Source organism: Platalea leucorodia (assembly GCF_965183815.1).
Source record: "Platalea leucorodia genome assembly, chromosome: 7".
Classification (NCBI taxonomy): Eukaryota; Metazoa; Chordata; class Aves; order Pelecaniformes; family Threskiornithidae; genus Platalea; species Platalea leucorodia.
In genome coordinates, this window is record NC_138829.1 from 42186982 (window position 1) to 42205682 (window position 18701).

Sequence of the window (18701 nt, forward strand, 5' to 3'; positions counted from 1 at the left end):
TTTTGAAAGGAGATGTACTGGCTCCAAGGAACTGGCTGTGAGGAGCGTTTAGGAAGCACAGTGGAAAAGCGTTATGTTTTCTTCACCCCCCTGCTTGCTGTCTGTGTATGGATCAGAGTTCCCTGGTCAGGAGTACTGTCTCAAATACAGGATTTCTGACAGCATGGCAGTGGCCTTTTTGATACGAGTAGCATAGAAACCATAGCGTGGTGAGCGTTGTGTACAACTGTATGCTGAAGACTCAGCATATCAAAATAGCTACTTGTTTGTAGAGCTACTTATGGAGAGTCTCCTGGTCTCCGTTGAGAGTGAGGGTTTCCTGTTGGTCCTTCCAGTTCTGTATAACTTGGTAGACTATCCCATCTTACACACCAGGAATTCTGCAGTGAATTAAGTGTCAGGTGAATCTGTACGAATGTGTTGAAAGATTTTTGCCAGTCTGCATCTGCACCTTCATTCAGCTATAATTAGGGAGAATCAAAATATCTTAAAAAGAAGGTGATGCTATGGACTTAATTTCAGCCTTAGATCCAAGCAATTTTCTGTTCAAGCTGATTCAAATGACATTTTGGTCTTTTCTCCCAGGTTTTTAAAAGGTCACTGTTCTTGTTAAAATCATGCAATTATATAACCTGTGTGAGTAACCCATGAGGAAAAGAAATATTCTAAAAACATCACTTTTTTACCATGATGTATTCTGCCTATTTTTTTTGCTGTTTCTTGTCTGTTTGAGCAGTAATACTGGATCTCACTGTCATCTCATTCCCAGCAATTGTGTAAGAATGAGTACACATCCTTTAACGCTTTCTTGCTTGAGATGAAATAAAAAGAGGAGGGTAAGGTATGTGAGGAAACCAGCGGCTTTTTCTGTAAAGTGTTGCTTTTTGAAGGTATTTTTGTATGACATCTTGAGATACAGCTTTTAAAATATTTTTTTATTTTTTTGATTTCCAGCCCGGGTTTCTGATACTGGGTGGTGAATCGCTGGCGTTGGAAAGTGCTACCACATGTAAAATTCGCTAAACCAGTTTTCATGCCATAACCCTATCAGTGCTCTTCATACTCAGCTTTTATTGACACTGAAGCTACCTTGGCAATATAAGAGGACTCTGGATTTCTGTAGCACTTCTACCCTGAACTTGCTGGCTGCGCTACCAGATTTATTGAGAGCTTTCAGAGCTGTTACTTTTAAGAACGATGAACAGGTTGCCCTCATTGACTTTGACTTCATAATATTAGTGAGAACTATGGTAGAAAATCAGACCTAGGTAAGGTTGTGAAAAACTCAGCTTTACTCTGTCTTACGAAATGAGGAGGATAGTAGCTTAATTTTTTTTTTTATGAGGACCTGAGGACTATCTATGAACTGCTCTGTCATAGGTCCAAAGATCTGTTTGTGGAAGTGCAGGATACTAATAGGTGAATTACTGCTGTCTTTTTCATCAAGGATGTGCTCTGTGTTGCTGTGGGCCCACGGGATGAGGATGAAGTGATTGACTATGTCTGGCTGGAGTGCTTGCTAGGAAGATTGAGTCAGACGCTTCGATGCAGAAAGGTAGAAGTAAAAAAGCCACCAAAAAACCCTGGGACCACTTTGAGCTGTCTTCATACCTGTAAACTTGTTATCTTGCCTTGCCTCACAGTTGAGTTCAGTTGAATGTTTTTTGTCTGAGCTCAGATGTGACAAAGTTGCACTGCATTTTTTTTTAATACTGTGTAGATCTGCTTGTTACTTAAAATTAGCCTTTGTGGATCCCCTTTTCATATATGGTATTTTCTTGTCTTTCAGTCTTTAATGGTCTCCTGATTACAGCTCTGTGCTTCTTGCTGTATATTGCCTGCTCTTCTCTGATATTTTTATCCCTTGCGAAGCCCTGTTTTGTCCAGTCTGCAGTATGGGGACAAAGATACAACTTTTTTTTGTGTTTTCCAGTTCATGTGTCCCACATCAGAACAGCAGCTGGCAAAGTGCACAGTTGAGTTGGCTTCTTTGCTGGGTAAGTCAGTCATGATAAGCTATTTAAGACTGAAATCTGTTATTACAGTTCTCTTAAATGCTTGGGGTCAGAGACTTCACTATTTAGAGCTCATGGATGTTTGGTTCTCTTTGGAGTCATTGAGTCTGCAGATTTTTTTTCTGTCAATTTGGGTGACAATTTTCTGTCAACTTTCTGTCTTACTCCATTCCTCCTTCTGCAAAACAGCATTATACTGTGACTAACCATCCTTCAGATCTGGTGTTCTATTCACATCTCCATTGTTTTTTATTTATTGATGCCTTCCTTAAAATATGTGATACATTTTGCAGTATTTCTGCCTGTGAAAAGTTGCAGCCGAGTTTTGTTTTGTTTTTTTTTTCCCTAAAAGTAAGGGCCTGTTCCCTTAAATTATATTTTTATGGCTCTTTTTGGAGAGAATGAAAGTGACTTGTTTCCTGTGTATTGTAACTTCTGTGAGTGTTTTTGGTTGTGGGTTGTTCCCCCCCTGCCCTTGCTCTAATGTGTTAAATACAATGCTTTTCTCAGCAGGAGCTAGTGATCTGGATGCAGGTGTTTTCTCCCTGGGCAACCTTCTAATTTCCTGGTTTTAGAACCTTCTTCAGATGTTTTGTACACGGCTCATTCTTTCAGAAAGCTGTTCAGTTCTGAATATTGTGAAATTTCATTGTGGAGGGCAGCAGTGTAAATCTGCCGCATTCCATTTGACTGTACCAAGGAAGATCTGGTATCTTCCCTCTGTGTGTGTTTAGCTGCAGTTAAACACTGTTCAGCTTTGCTTTCACTTGTATGAAGCTATGCAACTTTGCCTATAGTCAAAACTATGAACAACTATTTAATCTGTTTATGGATTTAAATGTTGTTGTACTGTGTTACTCTCCTCTTCTTTGGAGTAACACCTAGGTCCTCTTTTATTAAACATTAGGCTGACTTTTATTTAGTCAGTTGTCTTTCAAGACTTGGGGCTATATGCCAACCGAATGGTATTCTTTATCTGAGTAGTATAAACCTCTTCCTGTGTAATATTTGTTTGTACAGTTTCAAAGCTCATAATTTTGCCTGTTTCTAAACTCCAGTCCTCTTAGGTTCACTGGTTTACAGTTATTAAGTGTTTTTACTTCTGTGGTTGTTTAGATACCAGCTATGCAAATTGTGCTGTTGGACCAAGATGATGACTGTAGAAGGAAAATAATGCAGCTATAGAGGATTCTCCTTTCTTCCTGTTCTTACAGTTTCAGATCGTGTTCCTCTGAGTCTCAGGATCAAGTCCCCAGAGAAGAGCTCCGAGAGGCTGCGTGTAAAGAACAATCCCACCTATGGCCTTCTAAAACTGCTGCTTTCTGTCTGGAAGGAGGACTTTGGGACACCTGTTCCTGTGCAGCTGATCTTCAGCAAGAAGAACATTGGTTATCTTGCAGAAGTTAAGCATCGAGAGGTAAAGCTTACTCCTGTCTCTGGAGCTGCCAGTTATCCACTCTGGTCTCATGTACTCATGTAGGAGTTCTGCCTGCCCGCAGTGTGAACTGATTGCTTGTGTGAATGAGGCCAGCAGGATTTGCTTTGCTGTTAGCTGGCGTTGTTTCTGCAGGGGTAGAGAAAGAGAGGACTGCATCCTACTCGTCAGTGTTGGATACCTCTCTGGGGGCTGTGTCAGGAAGGCACAGTTTAATTTAGGAACAAATGGCAAAATGGCCCATCTGGCTTGGGAGATTGAGAGGACTGAACACACACGATTTTGTAATTGGTTGCATTTGTGTGTCTTGTATCAGCTTTCATTTTTGCATGCATATCGGTGTTATCTTACAAGATCCCCGACTATGAACCCTATTTAGTTGCAGGTTAAAGCCAGCTTATTTCGGAAGGTAAGAAAAGAATGTTTCAAGCTGTTCTTGAACACACAGGAATTAAGTGCTTGGTGTGTTTGGAAACTGAGGATTAGAAATTTTGAGACTTTATGGTAGGATACAGTGTATGAACTAAAGGAATTTTGTTCACTCATTTTGGATGTTGCTCTTTGGTGTCCTTCATTTGCACACCTGGCTTTCTCCTTTCGCTCCTTCTCTACGCATTCTGATTCAAGAAGAAAAACATGAGTTGTACAGGGATAAAGAAACGAACACAAAATCCATTTCTTCAAGTTGTTGATTTTTTTTTTCTCTTTTGCAGTGGGATTTGTTTCTTTTTGTACTTCATGGTCTCGTAGAACATGAACTAATGAGAACTAGTGAAATAGAGAGTTGCTTGCGTAGCCTTGAAGAGCACCCTTGGCCCTCAGTAAGTAATTAGATGTGTGTGAACAATAAATGAAATAAAAAAAATAAAGCTACATAAAGAGTAAATCCTTGTAGTTCTGTTTCGTGTAGATGAAGCCCGTAACCTTCCCTATCTATAGATCCTGCTTAATGCAGCAGCAGGACTGAGGTTCAACAAGCTTGTTACTGTTACTAGTGTTTGGCTGAAATCTGTACTTGTGTGAATCCCAGCATTTCCCATGCAGTGGAAATATTTCCCAGAAAATGGTAAAACAGTTTGGAGATATCTGCTCAGTTACCAGCTCTCAGTTCTAGCCTGAATGTGTTTGCCATGCTCCAGCCGGGAATGACATGTTGGGAAGGGTCCTAACTGACCAGACTTGCATTTAAACCTCTGCCTCCTACCACCAGAACGTGCGAGGAGTCAGCTATTCTAGCCCAAGTCAAAATGTAGGAAACCACCCCAGTCCCTTGCTAAAAAGTGGACGGTATTTCAAGGCTGGTGAGCGCTTGCATGTTGGAGATGTTTAACCATTTACACTGGCAGCGATCTTTTCTGAGAAGGGTGTGGGGGTAGAGGGGAGACTGAACGTGTCGACCTCCAGGCATTCATCCTTACAGTCAATGTTGTAGCTTGTCTGGGTTTCTGCACTGGAAAACCATCAACAACATGTTTCACCTTGTAAAGTTCTTTACTAGGAAAATTAAGTAAGCCTCTTTGTTGACATTGGTTAATAAGGGTTCTCTGGTTTGTATCTGTTTGTTACAGGATTTCTTAAAAGAACTGGAAATGCTGTCCAGAGTATTTATATCAGAACATCATATAGAAGAGCCCAGGACTAACCCTTATGAGCTGACCAGGCAACCTCTAGGTACCGTGACAGCACAAAGTTAGTGGATGTGGACTCTCTGTGGACAAAAATTACTAATGAAGATGCAAATGTAACTTTTCGTGTTTCTGAATGCATTGTCAGCTCTTTGCTGGGAGCATACTGCAGATAAGAGGTCACTTTGTGCAAAACCTGCACTGGTCTTTCTGTTAACGGACATTTTGCCGCGGTGACTATGCTGAAGGATTTACATCAGCAAGTGGCTCTCCAAGTCAAAAGTCCTTTAAGCACCTTGATCGTGGCTCAGAGCAGCCGTTTTTTAGACTCACAGACACTTTTTGTATTTGCGCAGCAACAGGCTGTGACCAAACCCAGGAATCGATTCAAGGGGACAAGTTACTTCGTGGTCTGAGAGATGGTTTCCTGGTGGCTGTCTCTTCTCTTAACTTAATGTGATTTCTCATGCTGTCTTTTAACAAAGGCTGTACTGTCAGGGGAGGGAAAAGGTGAACCTGTATGACATGGAGATAAGCCTATATTTATTTTTCATTGTAAGACCAATTTTGAAGGTTTGATTTTAATTTTTTTAAGACTCATTTTAAAAGTTAAACCATATTAAATATATACACCAGAACATTGATGGCATTATTCTTAAAGGATGTAGATGCTTAAGTGTTTTTCCATCTCTTGTTGGAAACAGAACTTGTAATTTCCTAGGGTTTTTAACAGAAATAAGGGAGAAAATACCTGTTTATATTTTTTACTGAGGACAGATGACAGTATTTTTTAAGACACTTTTATAGTATGTGAACATAAATGGCATCTGGCTGCTACTCACTGTTTTTTATGATCCTTCTTGCCTTGAGTTTGGGTTTTAGCAGACAGGATGTGCTGCAGCAAGAATACTACAGCCTGGAAGAACAGACAAAAAAGTAGTGAAAAAGCACCATGACCTGCTCTGCAGAGCTGGGTTTGAAAGGAATCCTTCTCGTGGAGGACAGTGGGTGTTTTCTCATCACCACGGGTGTGACCTCCCATTCACCACCCCAAGTATTTCCTTAAACTGGGGTTTGGGGTGGGGACTGCTGGTGGTTAGCAGAATATGATTAGGTGTCATTAGCTGTCTCATGGGATCCCCCCCCCCCCAGCAGTGAGGATATTGTTTTCTTTTGTCTAGGAGTGTCCTATTTGTGCAGGTTTTTCCAGAAAGCAAATACTGTGTTATGTAAGAAAGAACAGCATCTGGACAAAGTGAAGCCTGGGGCTTTTTAGCTTGCTAATGAACTTACCTCTTCCTTGTATCAGGTGAGAAAAGGTAACATCTTGGAGTCGGTGATTTAAGAAAAACCAGAAACAGGACTAATTAGGTAGAACGGTGGCTTCTGTTAAAATATACAATGTGATACAGAGAGAGAAACCATAGAGGCACATCAGTGCCTGAACTGTACTGAGATTTTTCTTGACTTGGTTACTAAGCACTGTATTGCATCCGGCATGTTCCATCTGCATGCCTCGCTTTAGGGGTTTTCTGATGTGACTGAAGCAGAGGGTCCGTAGCAGTCGGCGTGCCGTGTACGCAGCAAGGGCATGGTAATACGGATTGAATGAGCAAGTACACCGTATCATACCATGCCTGTTCCCTGAGGCTATGATGTGACATTTTGCTGCAGATCTCATTTAAGTTGTTGTTTGTCATAATAAACATGATTAAATGTCCTGGTTTGTGTCCAAGCTGTTGATATATAACCTCTTTGTACTGGGGCAAAGTACAGAAAAGGTGCCTTGCGACAAAGCATGGGGCAGAGAAAGTACAGTAATATCTCCTGTCCGGCCTGCTGCTGCTTTGCTCATCATGAAATAAAACCTTATTTTGTTATATAAGGGGGTGGAGGTGGTGGAAGGGGGAAGAAGCTGGAATCCGCAATAGTAAAAAAAAGGTGCTCTCAGCTCTGGAACTGACTTTCTTTGGGTAGTGTAGAACTGTTTGCGTTGATGCCATGGCCACAGCTGTTTTATGAACTCAATAGACCTGAAGTATCCTTCCCTAATACAATGTGCTTGGAAATTTTTATTTAAAAGGTGACCAAGCCCTGGGAGCAGTTTACTACGTCCAGAGAGCACAGCTGCGGCCTGTGGGGCAGAAGGCAGTCAGTTCTTCAGTGGGAACCAGCAGGTAAGAAACAAACACACACCTCTCTTCCCATGCTCTTATGTCTTAATGCAGTTACTCTGGTTCCTGGGCATCCCATGCTACTCAGCCTTGGCTGCTTTGTAAAGCCAGACACCTGACTTTTTGTCACTAAACCTTAGAAAAATTGTATAGCATGCTGGTTTCTGCCTCGGGATAGCCAGCAGTGGGACCACTCGTGAGGGTGCGTGACTCTGCGGTCCTGCTGGGCTGGTAGACTCCTCTCGTGTGAGTGCTTCAAGCGTTCCTGTTCCCTGTGCGCTGCCTCCAGCTGTAGTGCAAGTGGTGCTGCACGGAGGAGAGCAGGAGGGAGAAGAGAGCTCACAGCAAGCTAGGTCAGAGCGTGTAGCCTTCCTTCTGTCAGTTCTTCCTGCTGCAAACTCGCAGCTCTCAAAGGAAAATGAGGAAAACCAGCATTATATTAACTTCCTTCTGGCTGTTTAGGTCAGAGGAGCTGTGTAGCTGGACTCAGGAAGAAGCTTCAGCCAGTGCCTCGTTTCAAAACAAACCAAACCTTTCCTTGGACAAGGCACTGCGTCACAGAAACCAAATTTAAGCAGTGACTGGCTTCTTGACTCTTGTGCCACAAATTCATATTCCATGCACATTCCTCAGCAGGTAAGCAGGAGCCTTACATCTTTTATCCCAAGCTAGCCTTGATGTTATTTCTCCATGCAGCATAGTTCCATAGATGGGTATCTTAGCTAAAGCAAAATAACATGGGGCATGTATTCTTGTGTAGAAAATACCATTTATTGTGGATATGAAAATAGCAATCTTGATTAAGAGCAGAGATGCAACAGTAGGTGGTACAATACAATTGGTTTGATCATCTACTGCTCAGCAGTAACTCACAGGAAGTTGGGGTTTGCCCGTTGTAGATTAACAAATTAGGTATCATCTGCTGGGTTTTTATTTCTTCCTTCCAAACAAACCAATGCCGTACATTAACAGGTACCATAAAATGTTATATTTGCAAAAGAAAACATTCATATAAATAGGCTTTTTAGTATCAATTGAAGATTGTATTAAAAAAAAAGTTATATTAATTCAATACCGATAAAAATAAAACTTAGCTTTGATAGCATATAAAAACGCTTCAAAACAAGCATATATAAATAACTTAATTTGTAAACATAGAAAAAAATCTTATGTATATATAAAAATAAACATCTGATGCACTGTACAATAAGACATTCTCCTTCGTAGGCACTGGCATCGTTGATCAACAGGAGTCCCCCTAGATGTTTTTCCTACAAAAACTACTTTATCACTAGTGCCGTGTCCAAAATAAAAGGGAAAAAAAGCAAAGCACTGAGCAACTCTTTAGTGGATTGTATGAAGACCTCCCCTACCTCCTCTGGAAATCCATGGAAGCAGCACTGGGGACAGAGCTGCTGTTCCTGCTTGTTTTTTCTAGGGCTTTTATGTACTGCCTTGTTCGCTTTTCCTTTCTCAGTTTCCACCAAAAGCGGGGGGGCTGCAGGACGGGTTGCAAATCTGGAAATCTGTCTTTTTGCTCAGTTGCAAAAAACTTTGTGATGGGTTGCTCCTTTTTTCTTGCGGGGCTATGGAAGATGCATGACACTTGAAGAAGTGAACCATGCCATGACTCAGTTTGGCAGGCTTTTAAGAAAAGGCTGAGCCTCACCAAAAGTAATAGATTGGGATTGGGATTGGGATTGTAACCATGACCATCTGAAGATAAAACAAAGCAAACTTGTAAGTGAAAAGTTTTGTTTTCCTACCTGGTATAGTTTAGGGGGGGGAAGCCTTGGGCTGGTATGTCTCAAAACTGCTATTTTCTTAAATATCAATTTAAAATAGCTATTATCTTTTCTTTTAAAACTTAGTTTATTAATAACAAGATGTAACATAGAAGCTGAGGGCCAAAATTATACCTGTGCAAAGACAGACAGAGTAAAAGTAGATCTTGGCTCTTGAACTCAAAGGTAGAAAGTGCAGCTAACTAACTTCACTGTATGCTGGGAAAATGCATCTTTTACTGAAAGTAACTGTGTTAAAGTAGCAGACGCTGACTCTGGTAAGGTGGATGCTTGACTACCTATCTCTCACTTGACAAATTCAAAGTGCAACAGCTTCTTGAACAATGTGGGCTTTTTTTGATCTGAAGAAAGCATATCCTAGCAGCTTTTATTGCTTAGATATCTAAAGTGATTCTTTACCATTGTGCTGAAGAACAAAATGAAGTTATCCAGATATTTGAGTTGGTTGTGTTTTTGTTTAATTTTAGGAATGTGTGACCAAACTAAGGAGCGTGTTGAACAAACACGTAAAGCCTGACAGCAGGATTGTTGGACTAAGTTCAACAGAAATACCATGAGGTAATTGAACGGGCAGAGTCTGCATTCGCTGCAGTGAGACAGCGGGTCACGGTATGAGCAAAGTGCAGTAAGACTCTGACCAGGCTCGATTTTCAACTCTTAGTGCATTTGGGTAAAAGTGTGGAAGGGCTGATGGGAAAAAGCCATTGTGGAAAAATGCTGGAGCTACTCTCATTTGCAGGGTTTAAATTCTAGAAACAAGCTGATTACTCAGTACTACTACTCCCTATTAATGACGAAGTGTCACTGTTTACAACTGTCAGTTTGGTGTGTTTATTTCAAAGCACCTAATTCTGCAGTGCAGTAAAACTGTGTCCTGAGGTGTGGTGGTTTCCACTGATGCTGCATAGTGTAGTGGCAACCTGAAATACCTTATACTGGCTGCGAGTAGTCAGCCAATTACATGAGGAAAACCTATCCAGGGTGCAGGATGACTGGTGGATATCGTGCTGTTTTAACTTCCCTTCTCAAGGGCAAGTATAGCCAGCTAGCTAAGTTAAATGATTTATCTACACTGCTAGCAATTCTGCATTTGATGCTTATCTCAACATTAGAAAGTGGCTTTGCAGCTCTACTCAAGTGCTTGTAAAAGCATGTACTGTTTCCAGTTTGTAGTGCATTTCATTGCTTCCACTGCCTTTTTCTCACTGCTGCCTAAACTTTCTTAAAGAAAGAAGGTTGATCTTTGAAGCGCCTTGGAAACAGAAATAAACTAATACACTTCCGCATGTAAGATGCTGGCTGTTGTAAAGCAAAGTCTCTTCCTCCGCTCTTTATAGAGAGAGCGCACCTCCCTGCTGTTCCGTGGAGGTTTCCCACAGCTATCTCCAGGACAGGTTCCCCATAAAACTTGCTGGGTTTCTTCTGAGCAGCGTTGGCTAAAATAAATGATCCTTTTTTCTAACTATGCTTTTGTATAGTCCAGCGGTAGCAGTGAGGCTCCTCAAGTGAGGCTTGATTGTGACTGTCTTACGAGCCAGCATTTTACATGACCCTTACAGATGCTTGTGTCTCTTCGTGCACTTTCAGCTGCTGCTAAGTGTCCGGTTTTGCACCAAACACTAACTAGCAAGGAAGTGTGCCAGTCGAGCAATCACCAGAGGCTGTCGCTTAGCAATGGAACTCAGGAGCCTTGCGGGGATAGCCGGGGCACCAAGATCCACCTGCAGGAATCAGAAGAAAGGCCGCTATGTTGGGGTTTGTACCTGTTTTTTAACAAAACGCTGCTCCAGCCTGGAATAGCTCTGATGTTGCAAGGGTATGTTGAGCACAAAAGTAGTTTACAGCCAAATGCTATCATTACTGTGTGGTTTGTATCTTTTGCTTCCCAAAACACCATAGACTTTCAAAGCTTTGCTGTTTGATGTTACTTTCAGCAGGTATAACCCACACTGCTTTTGAGTTTGAGCTTAGACTAAATATTACTAGTTTGAGACAGTGTTACTGAAAATGTATACGTATGTACTAAAGTGCAATATAAAACGCATATAAAATTCACACATACCCCTTGTAAAATGCATATACCAATTACTGTAATTTAAAGATACTATTTCTTAAATTGTATCTTAAAAACATCTTTTATATAGATAAGTTTAAAGGACTAATGCCATTTAGCTGAGCACTTTAAAATAAATTATACACATTATGGTATTCTCTTCTGGACATTTTTAAGTACTTGGTACCACTGTCTCAAAGGGAGCCTGCTTTTCAGATGAGTCTGTAATAAATGGATGGCAGGATTTTCTTATTTTTAACTGGAATCCTAATCTTGACTTCTCTTTTGTATCTATTAAGTGTGAAGAATTAATGACTTCAGTTAGAAAAAGTTAACAAGTATTTCCATTTGAAAATAGCGTAACCTGAGGTGGACTTCCTGTGTCCACAGCAAGATGAAAATGCAAGCAAGGCTCTCCATACTGGCTCACTGCGTGAGGACACAACATCTACTAAAATTGTTAATAAACCTTCACAGAAGAGTCTTGGTATCCGAGGGAGCAGCTTTAGATGCTGTAAAAACTTGGGATTGTGGGCTTAAACGCAATCTTAATAAGATTCTCTCTGCATTGCTGTACATTATGCTAGAAAACAGTGTGAAGTGGAGGTGACTTTTATGGTCACTTCATAAACTTCATGGAGCGTAGCATGAGGATTATATTTTTTGTTACTTACCAGCTCTTAAGTGTTCTGATATGTAGCAGCTTTTCGCATTCACAGTTGGACATACAGCCAAATCTTACCTGTGCCATGTAAATCACTCTGGTGATATCTCTTCCGTTCACTACATCAGGTTCCAGTATCCAAGCACTTGGCAAAATCTCCCCTCTCACCACTTCTTTACAAGGGTGAGGCATGGATGCATCATGGACAGACTGAATAGCCAAGACAGACAAGTTCTCCTGCATGTGACAAAGCGTAAAGATGACAATTTGAAAAAATTTTTATGCATATAGTAATGTTTTCTTTGTTTGCCATGAGGCATCTCTCTCATATTCCTTACTTAAAAGAGCTCTTTTAATAAGAAATAATATTTCTTATGTTATTTATTAAATATTTTTTTTGTCATAATCTTGCGTGTTTGTAACTAGAATACACTGTAACACTTGTGTTACTGCCTAATGGGGCTTGGTTGACGAGCGTCATTCACAAGAGGGTTTTATACATAATTCACTTGTGTCATATCAGCATGGCTTTTCTTCCTATTATACTGTCACTTCTGGAAATAGGAGCATGGACTTCCCTTCCTTTGTCCCCGAACCATGCCTTCAGCCCAATTACTCCTCTGTGCTTCAGAGAGAATGTTCACTTTACCTCTTTGGCTTCTACAGTAATGCAGCAGAAATCCCGGGGTTGCTTTAGGTAACATAGGGAGGTATCGGTCACTAAATATACTGTGAAAAAAACACCCAAAAACAAAAAAAGGGGAGTTAGTTAGACTTTGATGACATTAACTTGTCACAATTTCCCCCCACCCCCTAAATGCACAGGCATATTTTATTTTGACTTCTTCTTGCCTAAGAGCAGAGCTCCAGTTAATACGATATAATGTGTCATTAAGATGCTTTTTCAAGCCCCTTAAGATTTATTTTGACTTTCAAACCACTGTCTCTAGCTGTACTTCTGCAGCCAGATGTGTTTAATATTAATCCTTACTTTGGAAAAGTCTTGCAAAACTGAAGTTCCCATATTAAATAATGAAATTGTTCATTCGACCCTGAAGAAATGAAATAAGATGCCTCTCAATTTCTTCCTGGCTGAGAAAAGCACATAATGGTAATGGCGGCCAGTAGTTTGTGGTGATACTCACCCAGCTGAATGTGGCTGGTTACCTTCTTGTGTATTCGAGCTGTGTTGATAGTTCTGTCGTACAAGTGCCTTTTGCCAGGATCTCTCACTAGGCCCCACACATAGGGAAGAGGCCTTTCTATCACTCCTGCTCCCAGAAACCCGTGCCTTGTTGCTGAAGGAAAGACTTTGTAGTAAATCAGCACCTCTTTTTCTGTACATTGATATCTGCCAAAGACAAATGAAAGGTATTTGCACACAAGAGGGCCAAGTTCATAAAAAGGCCTCCCATTATAAAGACCTGCCATAAACTTACTTCCAACCAGCCGCTGCTTGGCATGTGTAGAGATTCCTCAGGTTATGAGAGCATGCCGCCATTACCTTGGAAAACAATGACAAGTGGACAGGTAAGAGAAAGTTGTATAAACTATAAATTGTGTTCAGCTTTTACATGCCGCTACACTATCTTCTACTAAGGTGGCTTTACCACAAATAGTTTTACAGTGCTAGTAATCCTTAGGGAGTATTAACAGCCAGACTGACTTGCCTGTCATATATTCTCCTTCAGCAGAGAATATATGCAAGCCTAGGCCTGTATAGTAACCTAAACTATTATGAGAAAACGGGAGATGGGGGGAGCACGTATCTCCAAATGATGTTGAAGTGATTCTACCTGATCTGAAATACAAAGTTGGTATGCTTTCCTTCTAACTACACACTCGCATCTTGTCGTACACAGATATGTAAAATCTGTGCTGTAGGAATTCTTGGACGCTAGAGGAGTTCAGCAGTTTCGTCAGCTTCACTCAAACATTTTAGCTAACACGCAACCGTCTCTTCTGAACCCCACTGCTGCAGCCCGGCTCCCTTTCCCCCACCATTTACAATTGCTCAGCGTGTCTCTCTCTAACTGACAGGGGTAACTGTTGGCAGTGCAGAACAGCAAGGCTTGTCCCACCCATTTTTGCTGCAACTTCCAGTAGGAGGGATAGGAATAAGTGAAAACTCTGCTTATTTACTTACCTCGGTGGTAGCATTAGCCAAGATATGTTTGGATAAATCTTGGTATCCTTTTGTTGAAGAGGAGCTGACAGAAACAGTTAATCCTTGAGTGAACTTACAACTGATGCTGCTAGAAGGAAGGGCTGGCTGAATTCTGCTGGCTTCTGCAGAAAACAAAAAAGCCATAGGGGAATAAAAAAAAATAAAAAGGAAACCCACCACTGTTCTGCAGCTGTAGGAACTTAAACCCTCCGTTAGAGCACCCAATCCACCTGATCCTGACGCAGGACTGATAACATCCCTTGTCTAGACAATCCGTGTATTGATAATTACACTGCAGTTACATCTTGCGTTACTCAAGTTTACCAGTGATTACCGCATATAAGCTAGTAAAAGAAGAATAGGCAACATCAGTCTTGAGGGTAAAAATAAGAACTTGCATGTACAATCCGATACTCGTTGCAGCTTTAGCCCTCCCCATGCTTCCTTGGTTCCTTCAAAGCATTATCCTCATATCCCCCCAGAACACTGTACTTTGATGTTACCGCATCCAAAGACCAACTTCAGAGGGACCAAACCACTGTTTACTTTTTCAAGAAATTCTAAGCATGCTTTGGCTACTGGTTGACAGTATTTTTTGGAAGTCATGTAATGGTAGGGACCATCCTCAAAATACCTACAAATCAGATTTTGATTTGTGTAAATAACAAATCTCATTGGGCTTTGGGATACAATCAAACACAGACATATGTTTTACTTACCAAACGTTGAATCCTTCTGTAGTTGCTCTAACACATAAAGCTGACTATTTCTAACAGCTGAACGACCTCGGGTATCTCTTGAAAGCAAAGCATTTCCAGAAGAAACCTGATTTAAGAAAGAGCAGAAGTGGGAGCTTTTGGTGTGAAGTGGGAAAATAAATTCGGTTACATAGCAAGTGCAATATTTGTAGCAACTCTGCCTTACAAGGTTGGAAGCTTCTCTTTATCATAAGGTAACTCCTTTGCCTTTCCCCTGGTTATGAAATGATAGCTTGACTCAGGAAATTTAGCAAACCAAGTGTGAGGAGCCAGCACAGGTGCATACTCCAAAAAGTAACTTCAGGACAGTTCATGTTCACACACAAAAACTCTTAAGCCAATGTATGCATCATTGAGGGAGGCACACCGAGAATGTCAGATTCTGGTTTATCACAAGAAAAGGCTTGTTGTTTCTAAAACATTTGACAGATAGTGGCATTACTGACAATAGTAACAGTACCTGGTTTTTACCTATGAGTTAAAAAAAACCCCAACCAAACACTTGGAAAAATAAAAGTGTCGCTGTCCTTTGCAATTACATGGTAATGCTCCTTCCACCCTGTGTCACCCTCTGTGTACTGGTGACACAAACATGTCCTGCTCGATAGCTGTGACAGAATACGAACCATCTCAAAAAAGGCTTCTGGTCCTACGTGATGTCTCTGTTATTACTGAAGCAACAGGAGACAGCCGTCTCCCAGGCCAGTTGTCTCTCACCTGCCCTTCCTGGCTGCTGAGGTTACTTGCAGTGTACGTAGCAGTATTACTGCTATTGTAACCAGACGTTGGGCCGGAGGAAAGGCTGAGGCTGGAGTCTGTACATAAAGTGCTTGTACTCGCAAGAGTCTTCAGCCTTGCTTCTTCCTGTAATAGGTATCTCAGTGTTACAAACAAAAAACTACACAAAGCTTACCTTGCACAACAGCTCGTCAAATCAATGATAACAGCACTGAAAGATGACAGAGGAATAATGAACGAAGTCCAGTTTCTTTCAAGGAGTGTTGATAGGACAAAAGCTGTTGCCATACAGAAAGTACTGAATAAGGAGGCTCGTTTGAAAGACTAAGATTATATAAACCATAGAGCAAACCACCCCGTGAAACCTGGCAGTCTGGGAAAAGGCAGCTTCTGCTGTTGTTATTCTTCACACACGAGAGTCCAGGCTATCAAACCAATGCTAAGTTGTTTTTAAGGGGGAAAAGAAGTTCAAAAAAAGATCTCTCTTCAGTCCCATTTGTTGCTCTTTGCCTACTTCTTGAGTAGCCCCTGACTTAACCCGCTGGTCAAACGTAGTTGTTAAAGACTGAAGATTTTACTTTAACCAATGCAACTACTCAATGAAGATGAAATAAAAATTACATAAAAAGATGAAATAAAAATTACATAATAAGAAAATACTGAGACCTTCAAGATTATTTATACTTTCAAGGGCAGTTTAAGCCTCGTTTTCCAACTCAGGTGAAGTATGTCTACATTTCACAAGAAAAATATGGCAGCAGATGTGCTAAGATCCAGTCATCCAGTGGAGGTGCCTGAATCTGCGGTGCCGTAGAGGGTGCAGAGCAATGAAATGCGTGTTCACCACATTTCGCAGCACATACACACGTATGAGGAGAGGAGGTCTGCAGCCACAATTGAAGCTGCGTTGTCGGGCAGGGACAAAAGGTCAGTCAGACAAAAGGTATAGTCAGAGACTGGGCAGAACAGACACATCCTAGCGAGGTACTGTCCTTGCATCTGGGAGAAAAAAGCACACACTTGGACTGTGCAAGATGGGTAACAAGTGCAGAAGAAAAAAAAGTACAGGAAAAATACACACACAGAGGACAATCTAAAAAGAGAAACAGAAAAAAGACAAGAATAAAGGCCTTTGTGTTTAAGTACATACTGAAATAAACTTGGTTTACCTTAGCAAAACTCTTCAATAGACTGGGCAGATGCCCCACAGGATGGCTGTGTAAGCTCGATTCCATGAGAAAACATTAGGAGTTTCTTGTACATAAAACGTGGCTTCAGGAAGATGTAGTTCAGAAGCATGAACAGTATCAGTTCGGTATTACTGAGATTTTTTTTAAGCACAAATTTGCATTTAATTCTTTGTTTTTTCTATGCTGGTGTGTATCAAACGGGAGAATTACTTAGCCATGGAAAAGTTTCTTTTAAAAGAATTCATTGATGTGAATAATGCATAATGGTTTCCTCTGTAATGCTCACCTTCTGTAACTGAGAAAATATTTGCTCCCGTATACGCCTTTTTTCTTGCTCAGCTCTCTCCCGAAGTTTGTCCCTAGCTCGTGCAATTTCAGTTTTGGTTTCCTCTCGTGCCCTCTGGTAGTCTCGGAGCAACAGTTCAATGTCTGAAGGATGCTGAATGCTTCTTCGTTTTGGTTCTTGAACTCTGTAAGGACAGGTAAGTGGGGGAAAACACACATAATTACTGGAAATCGGGTCACCCGACAAAATACCATGAGAAAATCATTTTTCAACATGGAACAGGAAAATTTGCCAGGAAAGCAATTAAAACCTACCAGATTAGCCTCCAAAAAGCTTCTCTTTGCTCACTAAAGGCTGCATGGACATTAACCTTGGAAAATTATTCAGATTGCAAGTCCAGTTTACCACTGAGATTAGAAACCAGCACAATCACTGGTTTCTAAGTCAGCTCTCCATATGATCTAAGGTTACCACTTTGGCATATCACACGCAAAATAACTGTGTTGGAAAAATAACTGTCTCCTGACCTACCACAAAGGAAGCAAAAGTCATTTAGGGGATATGGTGGGAGATGAGAAACTCAAATTCTAACTGGTGAAGTGTTGCAGAACTTTTTTTGATATTTAACATGAAACGTAACTATTTCATGTGGCTTTTAAGTTAGTGAAGGAGTAAGACGACAGATGGGTCTATAATGATTCATCACTCAATACTTGGCTGTCCCCATACATCATACATGTAAAATAAATTAGACACTTGTTAGGGACTGAAATAAACGAGACGGAAGATTTTAATGAATGTTTTCTAAAATCAGGCACACGTTTCTCCTGAAAGCACTTTCTATCCCAAAGTTTAACACTTCTGCATTGAGAAGAATTCTGCTACAGAAGTCTCAGATGTCAGTAAGAGCCATTAATGTGCGCCCATTGTGAACGCTGTTAATGGACATCAGACCAAAAGCGAGCTTTCTGATGCCCTACCTGGTATTTTCCACCACATCTCTTCTCAGTCGTTGCAGATATTCTCGGCGTCTGCTGGGGAGATCCAGATCCCTCTGACTTGCATCCAGCGTCTGCAACAGGCTCAAATGCTTTTGAGGACTCAGACTTCGGCTTCTTTGGTATCTTTGCAGCCTTTTTTCTCTTTCCTTCCTCAGAGTTTCAATAGTCCTCATGTGTCTGTCAGGGAAACACGATTAGAGCCACAAAACACACCCTGCAAAATTACATTTTCTGCTTTGTTAAAACACTTCAATATTAGGTAGCTTTGTGATGTAAAATTTATAGGAATCGAATACCATACACTCCCCTTGCAAATATCCCTTCGGCCACATGCTGACAGGTGATGCAGAAATTCTAAAACTCCACTGCTTTTATAACAGTAGGAAATGCATAAGAGGATCTCGATTACTGCTTGTAATGGCTGAGAGGCAAATTGAGGATGGAGACTAATGTAGCTACTCCGAAATTTTTTTAGCTACAACAGCTTCCGAAACCGAGTTCTATAATCCAATCGCAAGAATCTAGGATCTTGATTTTTTCATAATCTGTTTTGTATATTTATGGTTTTTTAAATTTGTTTTTGCATATTCATACAGCAGCATTTATTCACAGAAGCATGAATGAGATATTCCCATAAATGGGATGAATCAATTATTTTTACATTGCAATAAACCAATGAAATATATTCCCATGATCACCAGGTACACATGATCACTCTCACAGCTGCTAGGAATTTTAAGAGTGGGGTGACACTAGATTTTTATTACACTGACTCTTATACTTTTCCTTA

General features: G+C 40.8%; 2 protein-coding genes across 8 annotated transcripts in view; one reads left to right on the plus strand and one right to left on the minus strand.

Moving 5' to 3' along the window:
* Positions 1 to 11100, plus strand: part of CDAN1 (codanin 1) — a 38039-nt gene extending 26939 nt beyond the window's left edge. The window contains exons 24-32 of one of the 7 annotated variants that reach the window (XM_082318337.1): positions 1448 to 1555; positions 1934 to 1997; positions 3230 to 3432; positions 4164 to 4271; positions 5019 to 5121; positions 7159 to 7252; positions 7712 to 7885; positions 8477 to 9612; positions 10642 to 11100. In XM_082318337.1, the coding sequence (XP_082174463.1) occupies positions 1448 to 1555; positions 1934 to 1997; positions 3230 to 3432; positions 4164 to 4271; positions 5019 to 5121; positions 7159 to 7252; positions 7712 to 7823 (792 nt within the window). In that variant the 3' untranslated portion in view covers positions 7824 to 7885; positions 8477 to 9612; positions 10642 to 11100. Of the gene's footprint in view, positions 1 to 736; positions 781 to 1447; positions 1556 to 1933; positions 1998 to 3229; positions 3433 to 4163; positions 4272 to 5018; positions 6385 to 7158; positions 7453 to 7711; positions 7886 to 8476 lie in introns of those variants that run through there. The other 6 variants (XM_082318338.1, XM_082318336.1, XM_082318340.1 and 3 more) reach the window with 6 other exon arrangements.
* STARD9 (StAR related lipid transfer domain containing 9) overlaps positions 10639 to 18701 on the minus strand; it is a gene marked incomplete at its 5' end in the record, with an annotated part of 114020 nt that continues 105957 nt past the window's right edge. Inside the window, 10 exons of the mRNA XM_082318329.1 lie at positions 10639 to 10775; positions 11850 to 12008; positions 12421 to 12500; positions 12917 to 13122; positions 13211 to 13275; positions 13918 to 14060; positions 14658 to 14763; positions 15414 to 15560; positions 16911 to 17094; positions 17891 to 18088. Coding sequence (XP_082174455.1) covers positions 10674 to 10775; positions 11850 to 12008; positions 12421 to 12500; positions 12917 to 13122; positions 13211 to 13275; positions 13918 to 14060; positions 14658 to 14763; positions 15414 to 15560; positions 16911 to 17094; positions 17891 to 18088 — 1390 coding nt within the window. The 3' untranslated portion in view covers positions 10639 to 10673. The remainder of the gene's footprint in view (positions 10776 to 11849; positions 12009 to 12420; positions 12501 to 12916; positions 13123 to 13210; positions 13276 to 13917; positions 14061 to 14657; positions 14764 to 15413; positions 15561 to 16910; positions 17095 to 17890; positions 18089 to 18701) is intronic.